Source organism: Taudactylus pleione, unplaced genomic scaffold, assembly GCF_031769625.1.
Source record: "Taudactylus pleione unplaced genomic scaffold, aTauple2 ptg000734l, whole genome shotgun sequence".
Classification (NCBI taxonomy): domain Eukaryota; kingdom Metazoa; phylum Chordata; class Amphibia; order Anura; family Myobatrachidae; genus Taudactylus; species Taudactylus pleione.
In genome coordinates this window covers 1,533,767-1,552,972 of record NW_028285136.1, presented here as the reverse complement: position 1 = coordinate 1,552,972, position 19,206 = coordinate 1,533,767, and the positions used below count along the sequence as shown (strand labels likewise).

Here is a 19,206-nt window from a genome sequence, read left to right as displayed (position 1 = left end):
GATGTCTTGGTGGAATCGCTCACTATGCTGGTCACTCAGTGCACCACAGTTATCTTGTGTGGGTAATCCCGTGAATCGCATATATTTGAATAGCTGAGGGGACAAATAACTGATTCATTTAATTGGGTCATTAGGCCCCGCCCCCTCTGCGTGGAACACAGATTGCTGGTAAGATTCTCTCCATTCTGCCCACTTCACTAGGAGTACCCCTACATCGTCATAAATGGGCTATATCTCGGAACTCAGAGCTAACCGAGAGTTTTAAATGTCATATTCATTCTTTGCATGCTGACATCAATTAGAAGTCAGGCTTGACTACCCTCCAGATTTGGTCAGGAGCCTCCCGATTTTCGGGAGCCGCTCCCGGCCCCCCAGAAAGGCAGGCATCCCTCTCTAACCCCCGCAGAGTTAATATCAAAACTCCCGCAGCTGGGGGGGGGGGGCACGGTGACGCGATTTGCGCTGCATCGCGTCATCGTGGCCCCGCAGGGGGCTTCACAATGCCAAAAATAACAGCATTGTGAAGAGGGGGCGGGGCCATGATGACGCGATCACGCGGCTCTGCCCTGGCTCCACTCCTAAATGTGATGTCATGGCCGGGCACGCCCCCCGCTGTTAGCCGACAATTAGCTCTCTACCGGAAGGAGGGAACTGATTGTCGGCAAGTATGTTAGAAGTAACTATTTTCACATCGGAAACATTTGTATTGTTGTGCAGTGTTATTAGTAAATAGACCCATATGTCTTTGGATTAGCCAGAAGTTTTTGCTATATTTATAAAGGATTATTAGGGGGAGATTTATCAAAGTTTGGTGAGAGATAAAGTACCAATCAATCAGCTTCTAACTGTCACTTTACAGGCTGTGTTTGAAAAGTGACAGTAAGGAGCTGATTGATTGGTACTTTATCTCCATATACTTTAGCTCTCTCCAAGGTTTGATAAATCTCCCCCTTAGGGAGAAATGTACAGTATAAAACCGTCGAAAGAGGATCAGTGTGGAAGTTGCCCATAGCACATACTTGCCTACACTCCCGGAAGTCGCGGGAGGCTCCCGATTTTTTGGGTAGCCCCCCGCACCCCTGGAAGTGTAAGCAGATCTCCCGCATCTTGCCCACTTCCTAATGAAGCGGGCAGGATGGGGAGATTTAACGGGGAATTTGCGAATCGCTGACTTTTTGGGGGAAATGGGTGGAGCCTAATTACGGCACCAGTCTGGTCCTGACCCTCGAACCAGCCTGCTGCAGCAGCTTCCCGGGCTGTTCCTGGAAAGCACTTCTACAAAGTGGGTAACTATGGCATAGCGTCCAATCAGCTTATAGCTATCATTGTGTGAGGCTGTGTGCACTTACATGGCACTTGTAGGGATCGATTTTGTGACAAATAGGAGCTTTCTTTCATAGAATTTGTATTTTTAAAGTTTTCTTATATATCAATTTTTTTATGTCTTTTAATGACTGATGAACATTTAACTATAAAGATAGGCCATATGATTTTCTGTGTAACCATCTATTTTCATCAACCGCTATTGGACTAACTACATAATAGGCTGAGATTTTTAACTAGGCTCTGCTATTTGCTTCAACGTCTTTGAAACAGTCACAGAAATTGCAGGACAAAGTTGCAGTAAGCTGACCACTTACTGTACAATACGAAAAGTTCTATAATGTATTCGGCCCTTTTACACCCCAGCGCGCTGCAACAATGTTTTTTTTTTTTTATCAAGGGGGCGTGACCACGCCTTACACGATTAGGCTACGTCCCCTTCACCCGGCAGGGGGCTGCCAGAATGTCGGTTAGTATGCTTCTATTTCTTAAAGGTTACCATCGGCAGTGGCTGTAGGAAGAATCGCTGGCAGCAAGGTGTATGAGATGAAAGCTTCCCCATGCTTTGCCTGTTTAACAAGCACAGTGGCAATACAAGTACAGTACCACCACTCTGAACAGCAATAAAATAAATACATCATTTCATTTTCTACCTCTTATTTTTATTTTTACATTGAATCTGAGGCAGGGAACCCAAGTCTAGTCTTCTAGTGCAGCACGTTCTGCTAGTCAGAAAGCAGGTGGCCTATGAAGAACCAGGGGTGACATCACAAGGGCGCTGTAGATAGATGAGGCTCCAAAAACAAAACACAATAACCCCTTTTAACAACAGTGCAATAAGGCACAAAGAAACGGTTTCCTACTCTAATATTATTAAACTCCCCATAAAGTAAAAGAACAGATGTTGTCAGCCATACAGAACAAGGCTCATTTTTAATTCATGGTCGGCACCTGATATACGATATGTAAATGATGATTATTTCGTAGCGGTCTTACGGTTGAAAAAAAACCCATTAAGGTCTCGTTATCTCTCATTAGTACGCTTTACATCCGCTAACACCCAGGCTTGTTCCCATTACTGTGCTCTAAAATGATTGTGTTATTTCCCAGTCGTTAACGCTAGCTACCAATACAATAGATTGCATTAATAAAAGCACATGGAAAACTCATCAGTAATGCGTTATGGTTGTCGCCCATTTTATCCGTGCATAAGTTAATGAGCCCTTAAACTTTCAGCTACTATGCAACACTAATGGCTTTTGTTTAATACAAAGTGGCTATTGGGGTTGGTGAAGGTTTACTATGAAACCTCCTGTCGCCATGATCTACCAAGACAACTCGCCAGAGCAGCGAAGTGAAACTAGCTGGCAGCATTAACAGTATTCTGTGCCAGTCTTGGTGCATAGGTGCATGCTTCGCCCGGATTATGCCTGCGCAGTGGAACTGGAAACCCTGACTTCAGCTTCAGTACCACCTTTTTTAATTTTTTTTTTACGATAAATAAAGTGTTAAAAAGAATAAAACAAAAGCCAGAAATAGGGTTTTTCTTAGCTTATTAAAAAGAGCTCTAAGGTTTCATTTTTTTTCCACCAGACAGGGGAGGGGGAGGGGAGCACAGACCCAGATATTCTCAGACGGAGTGGACACTTCAGCTGGCGTCTTGCATGCAGAAGTATTATAAAGTGCCTAATCAATAATGCCTTTATCCCTCAAAAATCATGTGGAACTACTGTATCAGTTTCCCTGCTATTTACCAACATCCGATTGCAGGCGATATCAGATATCTCGTGTTCAGCTAATTATTGTAGGATACAGCAGTTCCGATATTCTCAATGGGTAAATTATCCATTTCTGAAAAGTTTTGTTTTTTTGAGGTTCGGCCCCAATAGCTAAAACCATCTTCAGATGTCATTAGCCGCTCTACCCTATAGCGTACTTGCCCACTCTCTCAGAATTCCCGGGAGACTGAGAAATTTAAGGAAGTAGAGGGGGTGTCTTTCAGTATAGTGGGCAAACCCTTGCATCCCGACGGCCGTGAAGTGGAAGGGGGGCGGGTCTTTATGGTGCTATCCTGCCTCCAGGTATGCCAAGTCAGGAGTGTCTGTAAAAGAGGGTGTGCATGATGATTTGCGACGCTCTGCCCCATTGTGCCCACCAGCCTCTTCCTCTCCTCGGACCTCTCGGATCTAAGTCAGCAAGTATGCCCTATAGCAGTGGTTCTCAAACTGTGCGCCGTGGCACCCTGGGGTGCCTTGGCACACTTGCAGGTGTGCTTCAGGTTGATGGTCCAGCACCAAATCAAATTATTTATGGTCAATGTAATGAAAATATATGGACAAACAGGAGCTCAATCCTGTCCCCCACTACATAACTGAGCCTAAGGATAACAGGTGAACACAATTTACTTCACTTGACTACTTTACTACATTTGTTTTTTGAATTTCTCAATAAAAGACTTTTGGCTTAGGGGTGCCGTTAAGATAATACTGACACTCTAGGGTGCCGTGATTTAAAAAAGTTTGGGAGCCACTGCCCTATAGGCTTCAGTTTTGCTGCAAAAGGGCTCTTTGGATCCCTCTCCTGCAGCTGTATTGCGTTTGTGTGCAGCGTGTTGCCTCACATACAGATGTGTCCTCACTCGTCTTTGCTGCAGTCACGCCAAACATCCTCTCTAAGCGTGTCTGGCCTCGCGCCGGGCGTCATTTTTGAGTCTTTTTTTGTCTTCTAAGGGCCTCATTTGTCAACGAGTTTTATCATTCACAACGAGTGGTAAAACTCGTTGCGTATGAGTATGGTGCTTCAGCCAATCAGCGCCCAACTGTCATCTGTTTGAAAAATGACAGTTGGGAGCCGATTGGCTGGAGCACCATTTGTCATACGATTGGCTGGAGCACCATTTATCATACGATTGGCTGGAGCACCATTTATCATACGACTGGCTGGAGCACCATTTATGTTGATTAATTTGATATGTGACACTTGTATATCTGTGTGGGACTGTCTCTCAATCAGCATACAAAGTGCTACAATGCAGCGGCCGCTACGTTTTTCCACGCCAAGTTCCATTTATAGACCCGGTCGCCCACAGATATACAAGTGCTACATATCAAATGAATCAGCGCAGTCTCCTGGTGCATCCTAGTCACATCGCATTGCCACCTAGACGCATTTTCGGCAAAAAAGACGCCTGATGCTAGCAGAGTTACACAGGACCTGGCGGCTCACTCACGCCAGGCATATTGCGCTTCATAGCGCATTGAGGCTAGCTGAGCAAGGACACATCTGTATGCAGGGTTGTCTCCAGCCCTAGCCGTGCCCTGTGCGCCAGGGGACCCCTACACCTCAAATCTTGCGCGCGGTGGAGCATTTGGGAAAGTTCTTAACTGAGTCAGTCTCTTTTAGGGTGTCCCGACAAGCAAAATTTAATAAAACAGCTCCGATAAATATGAGCAGAGAATTGCGTAATTATGAGTTATTGTGTTGGGTAAAAAAACACGATAAATAATAAATCGGCTCCTAGATCAGCTTCACAATTGCCGAAGCACCAGAAAAATATCTTCTAATTTGCTTATTAAGAATTTAGGTACACGACTCAATAAAAATGTGTACTGTTACTTCCTTGCATATAAAAAAAACAAAAACAGCTCTGAGATCAGAGACTGTCGTCAACTTGGGATAATTCAGAGATGAAAAGTGTGTTTTATAACCGGTAGCTCCTTCCCAGCTACACAACTGATTTTAAAAGATGCTATTTGTGTCAATACAACATTAATTCTTCCCCTCTCCTGGCAGAGTCTCTCCCTCCGCCTGCATTCATCTGGTTCAGTCATTTAGTGTCATCTGCAAATGATGAGACATCGTCGATATTCTGATTAACCCCTTCGCCACCAGCTTGGCCTCTGCCTCCTATTGCTGGTCCAATAAGTTACCTCCGGGTTAATGTCCGCTCCATGTAGACAATGACCCAAAGACTGACCCTGGAGGGTGCAGCAGCTCTGCAGAATGATGAATAGTGTCCATAAATTACTGCTCGCTCTTTTATAGTGACAGCCGAGTCAGTATATATTCACCTAATGTACTTCACATGATATATCGGACAGTTTGCATATTTCTAACGGAGGTTTGGATGCATGCTGCCAACACCGGCCTCTCAGCAAAATCACCATTTTATATCCTCGCAGGCTCGCACTCTTGAACTTAAGCATATTTGTACACATTTACCCTGAGGTATTGACACAAGGCCTGATTCAGAGATGTAAACTATTCCGTTATTTACGTAGTTCAGCGATTATCGGTTGACTGCGCATGCGTCACAGTACACACGAGACAAGGTACCGTAGCGATGCCGCTCGCTGTGAGGGTTACTATGCAAAATGAATGACAGTCAGGGGCCATTTGGGGTAACCGGGAGTGGCGGCATGTCGTAACCTGCGCCTGCGATCCTGTGTACAGATAAAGTGGTTAGTTCGGATTTTCTTGTCAAGTTCGTTTTTTTCCCGCCAAAAATCGGGTCTCAGAAAGAGGCAAAAAACGTCATCTTTCATGGACAAACATCATCATTCCTGGACAAAAGTCCATGAAAGATGATGTTTGTCCATGAAAGATGACGTTTTTTGCCTCTTTCTGAGACCCGATTTTTGGCGGGAAAAATCTGAATTTGGCAGGAAAATCCGAACTAATCCGAGCCTGCACATCCCAAGTTCAGACGGCCATGCTGTGTGACTATAGGGCTACTCAGATGACCGATAGATTGATCTGCAACGGCGGCTGCATAATTTGTACGCACTTGCCTGCTTATCGCCGGTGGGAGTATCAAATCATTTCCAGCTGGACACAGCATGAACATATTGCAGCACAGCAGTTACATGCGGTATCGCAGCTGTGAATGCATCTCTTAATCAGGCCCAGAGACCACACCGATGCGCAATTGGTGTAGCCCAGAGAAGCCATTGACGCTGTCTGTACAGTGCCAAATACAATGAAGACATTCTAGCAAAATGATTTCCACTAATTATTCCGGAGCAGCTGCACCGCTTCTCTGCGATAACAGGCAATGCGAGTGAAATATCAAATATCGCATTGCGAATTTGGGCGAATTGATCCCATCCCATCTACATCCGAGATGGGGATCATGATAAATATGCCCCTAAATATCAACAATTGGAAAGCAGCGCAATTCAAGGCATGTTTGGGAGCAGTGGCAGGGAAGAATGCAGTGAAAGATGTCGGGGAGCGCGGAGGAATAACACAGAAGGAACGTGCGGGTTATGTCTGGATTTTAGTGAACTATAAGGACATTTCTTGCAGTTAGAACCTGATTCCTAACAGGGCTTTGACTTTGTATTGACTGCACAGTTGACTACGTTGTGGGACCCTCTAACGGACATCCTGGAGGGGGAGGTACTAGGAGCAAATGCGGGAAGAGGTGCTGGGAACAGGGTCATCACAGCCCTGCCTCCAGTGCAAAATGCTGAGATTCGCTACCATGACGCTATTCAGCCTGAAGTGCACCATCTTGGCCCTTCCCACTCCACTGCATAAGTTGGCGCTGTGCAGGAGGGTCTACTCTGACGGGATACCATGAGAGCTATCTGAAACTCAGGAGTCTCCCAGGGATTCTGGGAGTGTAGCGGAGTATGAGGGATGGCCACACCCCTTAAGCATGGGCCCCAACCCCACTGCCCTTCATGCCCCAGACCAACACTGACCATGGTTTCTAGTCAGCTTGTAAAGGGGGAAAGCTACTGGTGTGGGTATTGAGGTGTACTTAAGAAAACAAAATAGCATTTGCGTCGATTTTCATTTGACACGCTCCCTGCGAATGTATTACTACACTGTACGGTTCGTTCTGTACAGAGCCGTAACTAGACATTTTGGTGCCCTGTGCCAGAGAGAGCATTGGCTCTCCCGACCCCATTTTTTAAATTGGGACATAAGATAGTGGACCTGAAAAATGGCCATGGCCTCATGGGGAAGGGCCAGGGAAGAGATAGGGGAGGCCAGGAGATGCTGGGGATAAAAGAAGAGGAAGCTACAAGTGAGAATGATAATAAACAGGAAAATTGACAGGCCCAAACAGCGCCCCCTGCCTTGCGGTGCCCTGTGCCATGGCACTGGTCGTATTACCTTAGTTACGGCCCTGGTTCTGTAACACGTTTACATTACATTCTGATTATTCAGGATTTTCTATTTCCTACTCCTATTGCCAAGTGCTGGCGTAAGGAGCCGCATTTTGCTAGGCCTGATGAGCCGCACGCATTTTGCATTTGCAAGCAACTGACGGGTAGCAAAAATCCTTCTTCTTGTATAGAACACATATTACGTTTGCAATTAGATGCGGCTTGCGTCCAACTCACAATAAACCCCTCTGTAAGATACAATAAGGACTATGGAACACCTACCATTGGGCTCGTTCTCAGGGCCTCATTCAGCAGCTTACGCGATGGCGATTACGGATGCAGGTCGAGCGATCGCTAGCCGTCATGCATACGTATAAGCTGCACTGTGTGTTACAATTGCGGACGCGCAGAGGATTACATCTCAAAGTACACGTATACAATTGTAAAGCCCAACGGAATATGCTGCGCTATATAAGAAACAATAAATAAATAAATAAAATAAAATAAAAGTGAGTGACAGGCTGTCAGCGTTTGGGGGTGGTTCCGGGGCGGGGAGGGAGTGGTCGGAATAACGCAGGCGTGTCTGTCCGTTTGAACGCCGTTGCATGGGCGTGCATAAATTAGCCAACGCAAATATTTACAATGCAAAATTTACAAAATCCATGTATTTGTGCACCCATGAAAAGCATACATTTTCCTGCACCAGCTCTATGTGAATTGTTGGAAATGATGTGTGTGCACAGGTGTTGTTATTGCAGAGTTCTGTAGGCAAACACCAGCGGATGACTGAAACTATGAACAGCCCAGTTACTTAACCAGTGGTGATGTCTTATTGAAAGATAACAGGTACAGCCGTACTCACTGTTACATGTACACTGGTAATGGAGCGGAGCAGGGTTCTATACAGCTCACCAGCCGGTGAGTGTGTATAGCTTGCGAGTAGTTGTGCAGGATGCTCGAACAGCTTTATAGCAGGTAATTAACCAGGTCTCTCATAGGAGCTAAGTAGGAGACAACTGTCTCCCACCTTGTCACTTTTACACACAAGATGGCCCCTGCACATGCTCAGTTGTGATCATGGCGTCCATCTTGGAACAGGGCATGAAGCCTCCCTGTAGAACAAGAAGACTGGAGTCTTTGCAGTAGCACACCTTTTCTTTCAACATGAATCTCATGTCACAACTTCATTAACTAAATGACAGGGGCCTATGTATTAATAATCATGGCACAATCAAATTTCTGACTGGTGTTGAACAGTGCATCACCCAGACATGGAAGCAACTCCACTTTTCTCAGAAAAATACATCCGAGCAAAACATACAGGTGTGTGCTTGTTAGAGTGAAACTGGTTGGAACACTTAAGGGTATATTTACACGTTGTGTCAGGTAACAAGTGTTCCACATTCATATCAATGTGCTGCCACAAGAGTTGCTGAGTGTTGGGAGCAGGGCCATATTAAGGGCCACATGAGTCTGGGGATGAAAATGATCCATGGCCTGTTGTGGGAAGATGAGGAGCTGTGACCTATGGATGGGCATCGACCATCGATGATTCAAAATCATCTATGGTTTAAGGCCGATGTAGAATACTTTTACCATCGAAGGCAGATAGCCAATGGTTCTTTGCCATCGATGGACGAGTGGGAGGAGATTTTATTTTTTTTCTGGACGGGTAAGCCCCACCCCTGTTTTTGATTGGCCCGCGACCTGCCGTTCCCCACCTTAGCGATGGCCATCGAGGGGTGCAAACCATTGATGGTTCACCATAGCTGTTTTTGTGCCAACAATTGACCCATTGATGGTATCCATTGATGGACACCCCTCCGATGGCCATCTCTACTGTGACCGATGCTGTGTGGGTGTGGCCAGTGCCAAATGGGCGTGTACACCCCTTACATCATCAGCCCCACTGTCTCCCTAAATACATAAAAGTCAGAAAAGTTGCATAATTTTTATAGGAAAACAAAACAGAAATACAATTTTAAAACTTATGCTTTGTGGCCAGCTGGGCAGCTGGTCATCATCATCCTGTCATGGCGAAAAACCTATATTCATGTGGAGGCTCTGAGTCTCCTCCAATGCATTGTTTATCTGGCCCTGGCTAGAAGCACCAGCAAGGGCTGGGCGCTTGGAACGCCAGCAAGCCAGCAATGGCTCCATATAAGAACAAATCATAACCCCTTTATGCTAAAAGTGAGGGGTGGTTCAAGAGAGGGGATGGACTCCTTGTGCCCCCTTCCACGCAGGCACATGTCCTTGGAACATGGTGTCTGCGCCATGTTCTCTGTGATATCTGTGGAGATGACGGAGCGGTAAAAATCTATAATGGGCTATAGCCATGGGAGTGTCTAGAATGGTTGCAGGGTGTGCAATGAGGGCCCCTCTGGACCCAGGGGCCCGTGTACACCGAACACCCTGCACCCATTATAGATAAGCCCATGGCTTTTTGACCACAATCCTATATCTAGCAAACCGCAGCAAGCTCAGTTTACAGCCGATTCTGAAACAACCCTAACACCATCTATAGGTGGCACAAGCGGTATGGCCCCGATTGCTGGCAATAGAGAGCCAGCACAGCCTGTCTATGCCAGGTTGGAGCACTAAACGAATTTGTCAGTAACCCAGCAGATGATAATTACCTACTCTCCATGACCCCTTCCACCCGGTACAAATTGCTCTGCTCCTGGACTTCTCACCCAGAGCCGTAACAAGACTTTTTGGTGCCCTGTGCCAGAAAGAGCATTGGCGCTCCCCTCATTTTTCAAAGGGACATAACGTACCGAGGGCAGGATTGAGGACCACATGGGCCTGGAGCTGAAAATGACCAATGGCCTATTATGAGAAGCAGAGGAGGTGTGACCAGTGCTGTGTGGGTGTGGCCAGTGCCATGTGGGCGTGTACACCCCTATACTCTCAGCCCCAATGTCTCCATAAATATGTAAAAGAAAAACAAATGCTTCATTTTGTGAGGTAAATAGAATAGAATTTTACTACTTATGATTTATGGCAGACCGTGTGGAGAGCAGATGGCCAGTCAACATCATGTTGTCATTACAATGGGCCTATTTTTATGTGGAGGCCTGTAGCTGTAGCTCCATCCGCCCCATTGTTAATCTGGCCCTGAACGTACCCAAAAAAGGGGAATGACCTCATGGGGAAGGGCCAGGGAAGAGATAGAGGAGGCCAGGAGATGCTGGGGATGAAATAAGAGGAAGCTACAAGTGAGAATGATTATAAACAGAAAATTGACAAACCCAAACAGCGCCCCCTGACCTGTGGTGCCCTGTGCCATGGCACCGGCCGCACTACCCTAGTTACGGCTCTGGTGGGAATCCCACCTAATTAATGATTGCAGCCACCTGTGTTTAACTAGTTAATAGAGGAGACAGGTGTTTCAGCACAGGTGTCTGCAAGCATCAATTAAGAAGGAAGTCCAGGAGCAGAGCAATTTGTACTGGATGGAAGGGGTCATGTTGGAGGGTCTGTAAATAATATCGGCAGCATATTTGGAAGTGTCACATTGATAGTAACTAAACTAAATATGCTGTCTGCAATTACAGCAGTATCATTCATAAATGGAGCACTTATGCTTTTCAGATATCACTTGTATTAAAAGTCCAGTAACAAGCAGGTGTTCCTAATCTTCCCAGAGGGTCACAGGTGCAATAATCAGGTATCACAGTGAGTCACTGATTTAAACTTGTGCTCATTAAGGAGATCCTGCTGTAGACGTATATTTGGGCCAGAGTCTAATGGTGCATACACACGATCAGATTTTTCCTTCAGATATGAACGATAACGATTTAAAAATCGTTCAGTCGTTCATATCTGAAGGAAAATCGTTCATATCTGACATGCCTGAACGATGGACGATCAACGATGCGCGTTCCCGATGGTCAGATAACGATTTCTGACATCTGATGGGTTTGCAGTCAGACTTGGACGATTCCATTCATTTTAATGCAGTCAAAAATCGTTCAATCGTTCAAATCGTTCAAATCGTTCAAAACTTTGGTAAAATCGTTCAAATCGTTCAGATCGTTTAATCGTTCAATCGTTCATCTGACAAATCTGACAAGTCTGACAAATCTGACCGTGTGTACGCTCCATAAAGGTGCATACACGCGTAACGATTTCTTGAACGATTTAACTTTAATGATGTCGTTATCGTTCAATCGTTGAAAAAATTGTTCAGTTTCTGAGTTATAACGATGAACGATTATCGTTCATGCGCGTTCCTGACTGACCAACTGAACGATTTTCATTAAGGGAAGTTACAAAAATCGTTTGTAGTTCAAAAAATCGTTCATTACACTTTAAAAAATCTGACAGATAACCTGACAGAAAATCGTTCATAAAATCGTTCATAACAAAATCGTTGTGTGTGTATGCAGCTTTACGGTTTAAAAGGTAACTATTGTCATTCTTGACCATGAGGCCTGGCACTTCCCAAACCATTATGAGGATAGCCCTAAATGACCAGGCCATAGCGCACTTCATTAAACAGTATTCCTCTCTCATCAAGCGGTAAACATGACATGTATTGTCCTAATTTATGTGCTGACTAAAGTGACACATTCTCCTCCATCATGTCCATAAGCAGAAGAATATGATAATTCCTGCCCCTCAAACACTGGGAGCCCGATTCAGCAAGGATCGCGGGTTGCTTATACGCACACAATCAGACGATTGTTGCGTACTGCGCATGAATCTGTGCGCGCGCCGGCTGCTGCGATCGCTACTGCGATTGCAGAGGATACGCAGACCCGTGGGTAGTAGGGCGAACGCAAGTGTGCCAGTGCGTTGGGACGGCATTGCAGGGGCGTACATAAATTAGTCACTGCGATACCAGACGCCGCCGGAGGCCTCACAGCGTGCTCTGAAGTGCGCAATTCCTGAGTGAGGTCTGATCCGATGTTACCGATCGTTTAGATAAGTTGCCCAAATATACGAATGTGAGTAAGGGGACGTGGGCGTCCTTATGTCAGGCTGCGATCGCAATGCTAATGCAATAATTTACATATTACCGCTGATATTAGTAACTGCGTTGAGTGCGTATAAGCAGAATAGCGATCCTTGCTGAATCAGGCCCACAGTACAACTTGAATTTATATTGCAGAGTTCTCCCATCAAGTGTAGTCCTGTGTGATCTTAGTTTGCCAATCCCCACCTGTCACAGTCCAGTGTGATCTTAGATTGTGGATCCTCCTCCCAGTCCAGAGATTAACCCACCTGACGCAGTCCAGCGTGACCACAGATTCCTGATCCCCACCTGACGCAGTCCAGCGTGACCACAGATTCCTGATCCCCACCTGACGCAGTCCAGCTTGACCACAGATTCCTGATCCCCACCTGACGCAGTCCAGGGTGACCACAGATTCCTGATCCCCACCTGACGCAGTCCAGCGTGACCACAGATTCCTGATCCCCACCTGACGCAGTCCAGCATGACCACAGATTCCTGATCCCCACCTGACGCAGTCCAGCGTGACCACAGATTCCTGATCCCCACCTGACGCAGTCCAGCGTGACCACAGATTCCTAATCCCCACTTTACGCAATCCAATGCGACCACAGATTCCTGATCCCCACTTTACGCAATCCAATGCGACCACAGATTCCTGATCCCCACCTGACGCAGTCCAGAGTGAACTCAGATAGCAAAAACCTTCCCAGTGTGATCCTAAACTGTGTCGTTGATGCCCCCCTCACCAAACACAGTTCAGGGTGAGGTTAGATTACGGTGCCCGGGCCTTACCCAACGCGGTCCACCATGACCATAGATTACAGAGCTCCATCTGACGCAGTCCAGTTTGAACCTAGACTCGCAGCGTAGTTCACTGAGAGTTTAGAATAAAGATTAACTGCCCCCCAACCGTCGCAGCCCTATGTTAGTTTAGATTATATTTTGGGGAGACCAGACCCCCCCTTGATGCAGTCACACTGCAGGCCAGAAAGTTCTTAATGGAATGTTAGAGAACATGTCAGAGAATGTTCTTAATATTCAGAGCACACATTTATATGTAACCTGCGTGATAGATAGAAAACCAAATCAGGAAGCTTTACTGTGTTCACATCCAATTCTGCAGGACAAACACAGAAGACACATGCTCTCTATATCACGCCAGGTTTCCTATGGCAGCATGCAATAACATGCAGAGTCTGGGGCTTGCGGGGGTGATGGATCCTGCAGGCTAAAGGTTTTTGAAGTCAGGCTCATTCATAACAAGCTACATAGGCAGGGAATAGGCAGTGACAGCTTTAGTACGACCAACTGTTGAAAAGACTGATGACATATTATTATGGCTGTGTACTATAATGAGTAAGCACAGAAATCCTGCTCACATCTTCATTAAAAGACCATCTTTGCTCAACTTGTTGGTGGTAAATTACAATCAGGTGATACAAACATGTACACAAATTCTGCACCAATCCACCATGATGTTTGTGATGGGAATTCACATTGTGCTAGAATCTAAAATTATTATAACATACACACACACACTATGTATATTACACAATATATAAAAAGCACGTACTATATACATTTTACCTATACATAATAGAGTCATTAGGAATCCCCCCCCCCTACATTTCTGCTGCACCTTCCCGTCTCACAGCTGGCAACTCCTTCATATTGCTAGCACCAAGTGATCTTTTAATGATCCCTGTTATGTGTATATTCATAGAGACACACGACGAATAACAATACGCACTGGGAAAAGCACAGTATAGGATGAGGTGCTTAACCTGGCGGAAATGGTGACGAGGCGTGCATGACATAGACGGGGGACCGGAGTCAACTGGTATTTAACAAGCAAGTCAGGAAAAATAACATTTAATTGTCTGCCTAATTGAATGCTGCTGCAAATGTTCTGCGAAAGTTGCAAAACAGCCACATTGTATACCCTTCACATCAGTGTCACAATTCATTTTAACTTTACAGATCCTGACAAGGCATACAGTGTAATCTTTGGGTGCTCTTGGTAAACACACAAAAACACTGAGCATCCAGGAAAAATATATATATATATATATATACACACACACACATACATACACATATATGGAAGATTCCCTTATACAGTTAGCTGCGGCCAGTGTGTGCATTATTTAATGGCTATAAAAGCAGTAATCCCTCATTAGTCTTGCACAGGTTTAGGTGACAGCAGTGTAGTTTTGATCCCTGACATCACAGATTAGACACAAGTCAATACCTGCAGCTCAGGTACTGGTACAGTACACGGAATAGATTTGCAGCATCTTCTGTACTGGTTCCCTCCCTGGCACACAGAGGGGCACAGTGCACTCAAACAAGGGGTCTTTCATAAGCAATGGACCCTGAACTCCTGTGCTGCCCCCTCTACTCCTGGAGACATAACACCGTGTACAGACTGGCAGCACTGCAGTGTGCCATGCTATTAACCCCTTAACCCCTAAAAGGGAAGGAGGGTGCCAACCAGTCTCCAATTAACCGTGTGACAGCTGGCAAGTACTGTGTCAGTGGCATTGCATTGCAGTGGGTCAGATACAGCTGCAGGTCACTGCAGCTGACCCAGTCCAGGCAGGTGACCGGAGGTGGAAGAACATGCCCCTCTCTCTTGGGTCTGTACCTCCAAGTGGATGCAGAATGAGTCCAGACCTGTGCTGCAGAGCTTGCATTCTAATTATCACCAGTGTCATGACAGAATGGGCTGCAGAGATCTAGTAGGAGAGGCAAAGGGTCCCTACCTTGCAGGAGGCACATGGCAGTCATTCCACTCAGAATAAACCAGGGAACCGAGTGCAGCATTCTCGCCCGAAGCGTATCCATCCCAGAGGCACTACAGACAGGGCTCGGGGTAATCCAGCAGCTGCTGCAGGGGGAGCACAGGACTGGATGTGATCTGCACACTGCAAGCTTCAGCTGCAGCAATCCCACCCCCTGCTCTGCTATTGGCTGAAAGCAGGGAGAGTGACAGTTACTGAGAGCTCACACTCAGTACAGCTCACAGTGACTCCGGCTTCTTATTCCCTTATAATACATGCTCCAGCTTCTTATTCCCTTATAATACATGCTCCAGCTTCTTACTCACTTCTAATACATGCTCCAGCTTCCTATTCCCTTATAATACATGCTCCAGCTTCTTATTCACATCTAATACATGCTCCAGCTTCCTATTCACTTCTCTAATACATGCTACGGCTTCTTATTCACTTCTCTAATACATGCTCCAGCTTCTTATTCCCTTATAATACATGCTCCGGCTTCTTATTCACTTCTAATACATGCTCCGGCTTCTTATTCCCTTATAATACATGCTCCGGCTTCTTATTCACTTCGAATACATGCTCCAGCTTCTTGTTCACTTCTAATACATGCTCCAGGCTTCTTATTCACTTCTAATACATGCTCCGGGTTCTTATTCACTTCTAATACATGCTCCAGCTTCTTATTCACTTCTAATACATGCTCCGGCTTCTTATTCCCTTATAATACATGCTCCGGCTTCTTATTCACTTCTAATACATGCTCCGGCTTCTTATTCACTTCTAATACATGCTCCGGCTTCTTATTCCCTTATAATACATGCTCCAGCTTCTTATTCACTTCTAATACATGCTCCAGCTTCTTATTCACTTCTAATACATGCTCCGGCTTCTTATTCACTTCTAATACATGCTCCGGCTTCTTATTCCCTTCTAATACATGCTCCGGCTTCTTATTCACTTCTAATACATGCTCCAGCTTCTTATTCACTTCTAATACATGCTCCAGCTTCTTATTCACTTCTAATACATGCTCCAGCTTCTTATTCACTTCTAATACATGCTCCGGCTTCTTATTCACTTCTAATACATGCTCCAGCTTCTTATTCACTTATAATACATGCTCCAGCTTCTTATTCCCTTATAATACATGCTCCAGCTTCTTACTCACTTCTAATACATGCTCCAGCTTCTTATTCCCTTCTAATACATGCTGCAGCTTCTTATTCACTTCTAATACATGCTCCAGCTTCTTACTCACTTCTAATACATGCTCCAGCTTCTTATTCACTTCTAATACATGCTCCGGCTTCTTACTCACTTCTAATACATGCTCCAGCTTCTAATTTACTTCTAATATATGCTCCAGCTTCTTATTCACTTCTAATACATGCTCCAGCTTCTTACTCACTTCTAATACATGCTCCAGCTTCTTATTCCCTTCCAATACATGCTCCAGCTTCTTATTCACTTCTAATACATACTCCGGCTTCTTACTCACTTCTAATACATGCTCCAGCTTCTTACTCACTTCTAATACATGCTCCGGCTTCTTATTCCCTTATAATACATGCTCCAGCTTCTTATTCCCTTATAATACATGCTCCAGCTTCTTACTCACTTCTAATACATGCTCCAGCTTCTTATTCACTTCTAATACATGCTCCAGCTTCTTATTCACTTCTAATACATGCTCCGGCTTCTTATTCCCTTCTAATACATGCTCCAGCTTATTACTCACTTCTAATACATGCTCCAGCTTCTTATTCACTTCTAATACATGCTCCGGCTTCTTATTCACTTCTAATACATGCCCTGGCTTCTTATTCCCTTATAATACATGCTCCGGCTTCTTATTCACTTCTAATACATGCTCCGGCTTCTTATTCACTTCTAATACATGCTCCAGCTTCTTATTCACTTCTAATACATGCTCCAGCTTCTTATTCACTTCTAATACATGCTCCGGCTTCTTATTCACTTCTAATACATGCTCCAGCTTCTTATTCACTTCTAATACATGCTCCAGCTTCTTATTCACTTATAATACATGCTCCAGCTTCTTATTCCCTTATAATACATGCTCCAGCTTCTTACTCACTTCTAATACATGCTCCAGCTTCTTATTCCCTTCTAATACATGCTGCAGCTTCTTATTCACTTCTAATACATGCTCCAGCTTCTTACTCACTTCTAATACATGCTCCAGCTTCTTATTCACTTCTAATACATGCTCCGGCTTCTTACTCACTTCTAATACATGCTCCAGCTTCTAATTTACTTCTAATATATGCTCCAGCTTCTTATTCACTTCTAATACATGCTCCAGCTTCTTACTCACTTCTAATACATGCTCCAGCTTCTTATTCCCTTCTAATACATGCTCCGGCTTCTTATTCACTTCTAATACATACTCCGGCTTCTTACTCACTTCTAATACATGCTCCGGCTTCTTACTCACTTCTAATACATGCTCCGGCTTCTTATTCCCTTATAATACATGCTCCAGCTTCTTATTCCCTTATAATACATGCTCCAGCTTCTTACTCACTTCTAATACATGCTCCAGCTTCTTATTCACTTCTAATACATGCTCCAGCTTCTTATTCACTTCTAATACATGCTCCGGCTTCTTATTCCCTTCTAATACATGCTCCAGCTTCTTATTCACTTCTAATACATGCTCCAGCTTCTTACTCACTTCTAATACATGCTCCAGCTTCTTATTCACTTCTAATACATGCTCCGGCTTCTTACTCACTTCTAATACATGCTCCGGCTTTTTATTCCCTTATAATACATGCTCCGGCTTCTTATTCACTTCTAATACATGCTCCGGCTTCTTATTCACTTCTAATACATGCTCCGGCTTCTTATTCACTTCTAATACATGCTCCGGCTTCTAATTCACTTCTAATACATGCTCCGGCTTCTTATTCACTTATAATACATGCTCCGGCTTCTTACTCACTTCTAATACATGCTCCGGCTTCTTATTCCCTTCTAATACATACTCCGGCTTCTTATTCACTTCTAATACATGCTCCGGCTTCTTATTCCCTTCTAATACATGCTCCGGCTTCTTATTCCCTTCTAATACATGCTCCGGCTTCTTATTCCCTTCTAATACATGCTCCAGCTTCTTATTCACTTCTAATACATGCTCCAGCTTCTTATTCACTTCTAATACATGCTCCGGCTTCTTATTCACTTCTAATACTTGCTCCGGCTTCTAATTCAATTCTAATACATGCTCCGGCTTCTTATTCACTTATAATACATGCTCCGGCTTCCTATTCACTTATAATACATGCTCCGGCTTCTTACTCACTTCTAATACATGCTCCGGCTTTTTATTCCCTTATAATACATGCTCCGGCTTCTTATTCACTTCTAATACATGCTCCGGCTTCTTATTCACTTCTAATACATGCTCCGGCTTCTTACTCACTTCTAATACATGCTCCAGCTTCTAATTTACTTCTAATATATGCTCCAGCTTCTTATTCACTTCTAATACATGCTCCAGCTTCTTATTCACTTCTAATACATGCTCCGGCTTCTTATTCACTTCTAATACATGCTCCGGCTTCTTATTCCCTTATAATACATGCTCCGGCTTCTTATTCACTTCTAATACATGCTCCAGCTTCTTATTCACTTCTAATACATGCTCCAGCTTCTTATTCACTTCTAATACATGCTCCAGCTTCTTATTCACTTCTAATACATGCTCCGGCTTCTTATTCACTTCTAATACATGCTCCAGCTTCTTATTCACTTATAATACATGCTCCAGCTTCTTATTCCCTTATAATACATGCTCCAGCTTCTTACTCACTTCTAATACATGCTCCAGCTTCTTATTCCCTTCTAATACATGCTGCAGCTTCTTATTCACTTCTAATACATGCTCCAGCTTCTTACTCACTTCTAATACATGCTCCAGCTTCTTATTCACTTCTAATACATGCTCCGGCTTCTTACTCACTTCTAATACATGCTCCAGCTTCTA

The 19,206-nt window shown here is 44.6% G+C and overlaps 1 protein-coding gene across 4 annotated transcripts in view; it reads right to left on the bottom strand.

Annotated features, from left to right (window-relative positions):
- The window catches only part of NTM (neurotrimin), a 916,745-nt gene extending 901,370 nt beyond the window's left edge, over positions 1-15,375 (bottom strand). For 2 of the 4 annotated variants that reach the window (XM_088457048.1, XM_088457049.1), the window contains exon 1: positions 15,174-15,375. In XM_088457048.1, the coding sequence (XP_088313174.1) occupies positions 15,174-15,255 (82 nt within the window). In that variant the 5' untranslated portion in view covers positions 15,256-15,375. The remainder of the gene's footprint in view (positions 1-15,173) is intronic. The other 2 variants (XM_088457050.1, XM_088457051.1) reach the window with 2 other exon arrangements.
- Between the last annotated feature and the right edge of the window lie 3,831 nt (positions 15,376-19,206).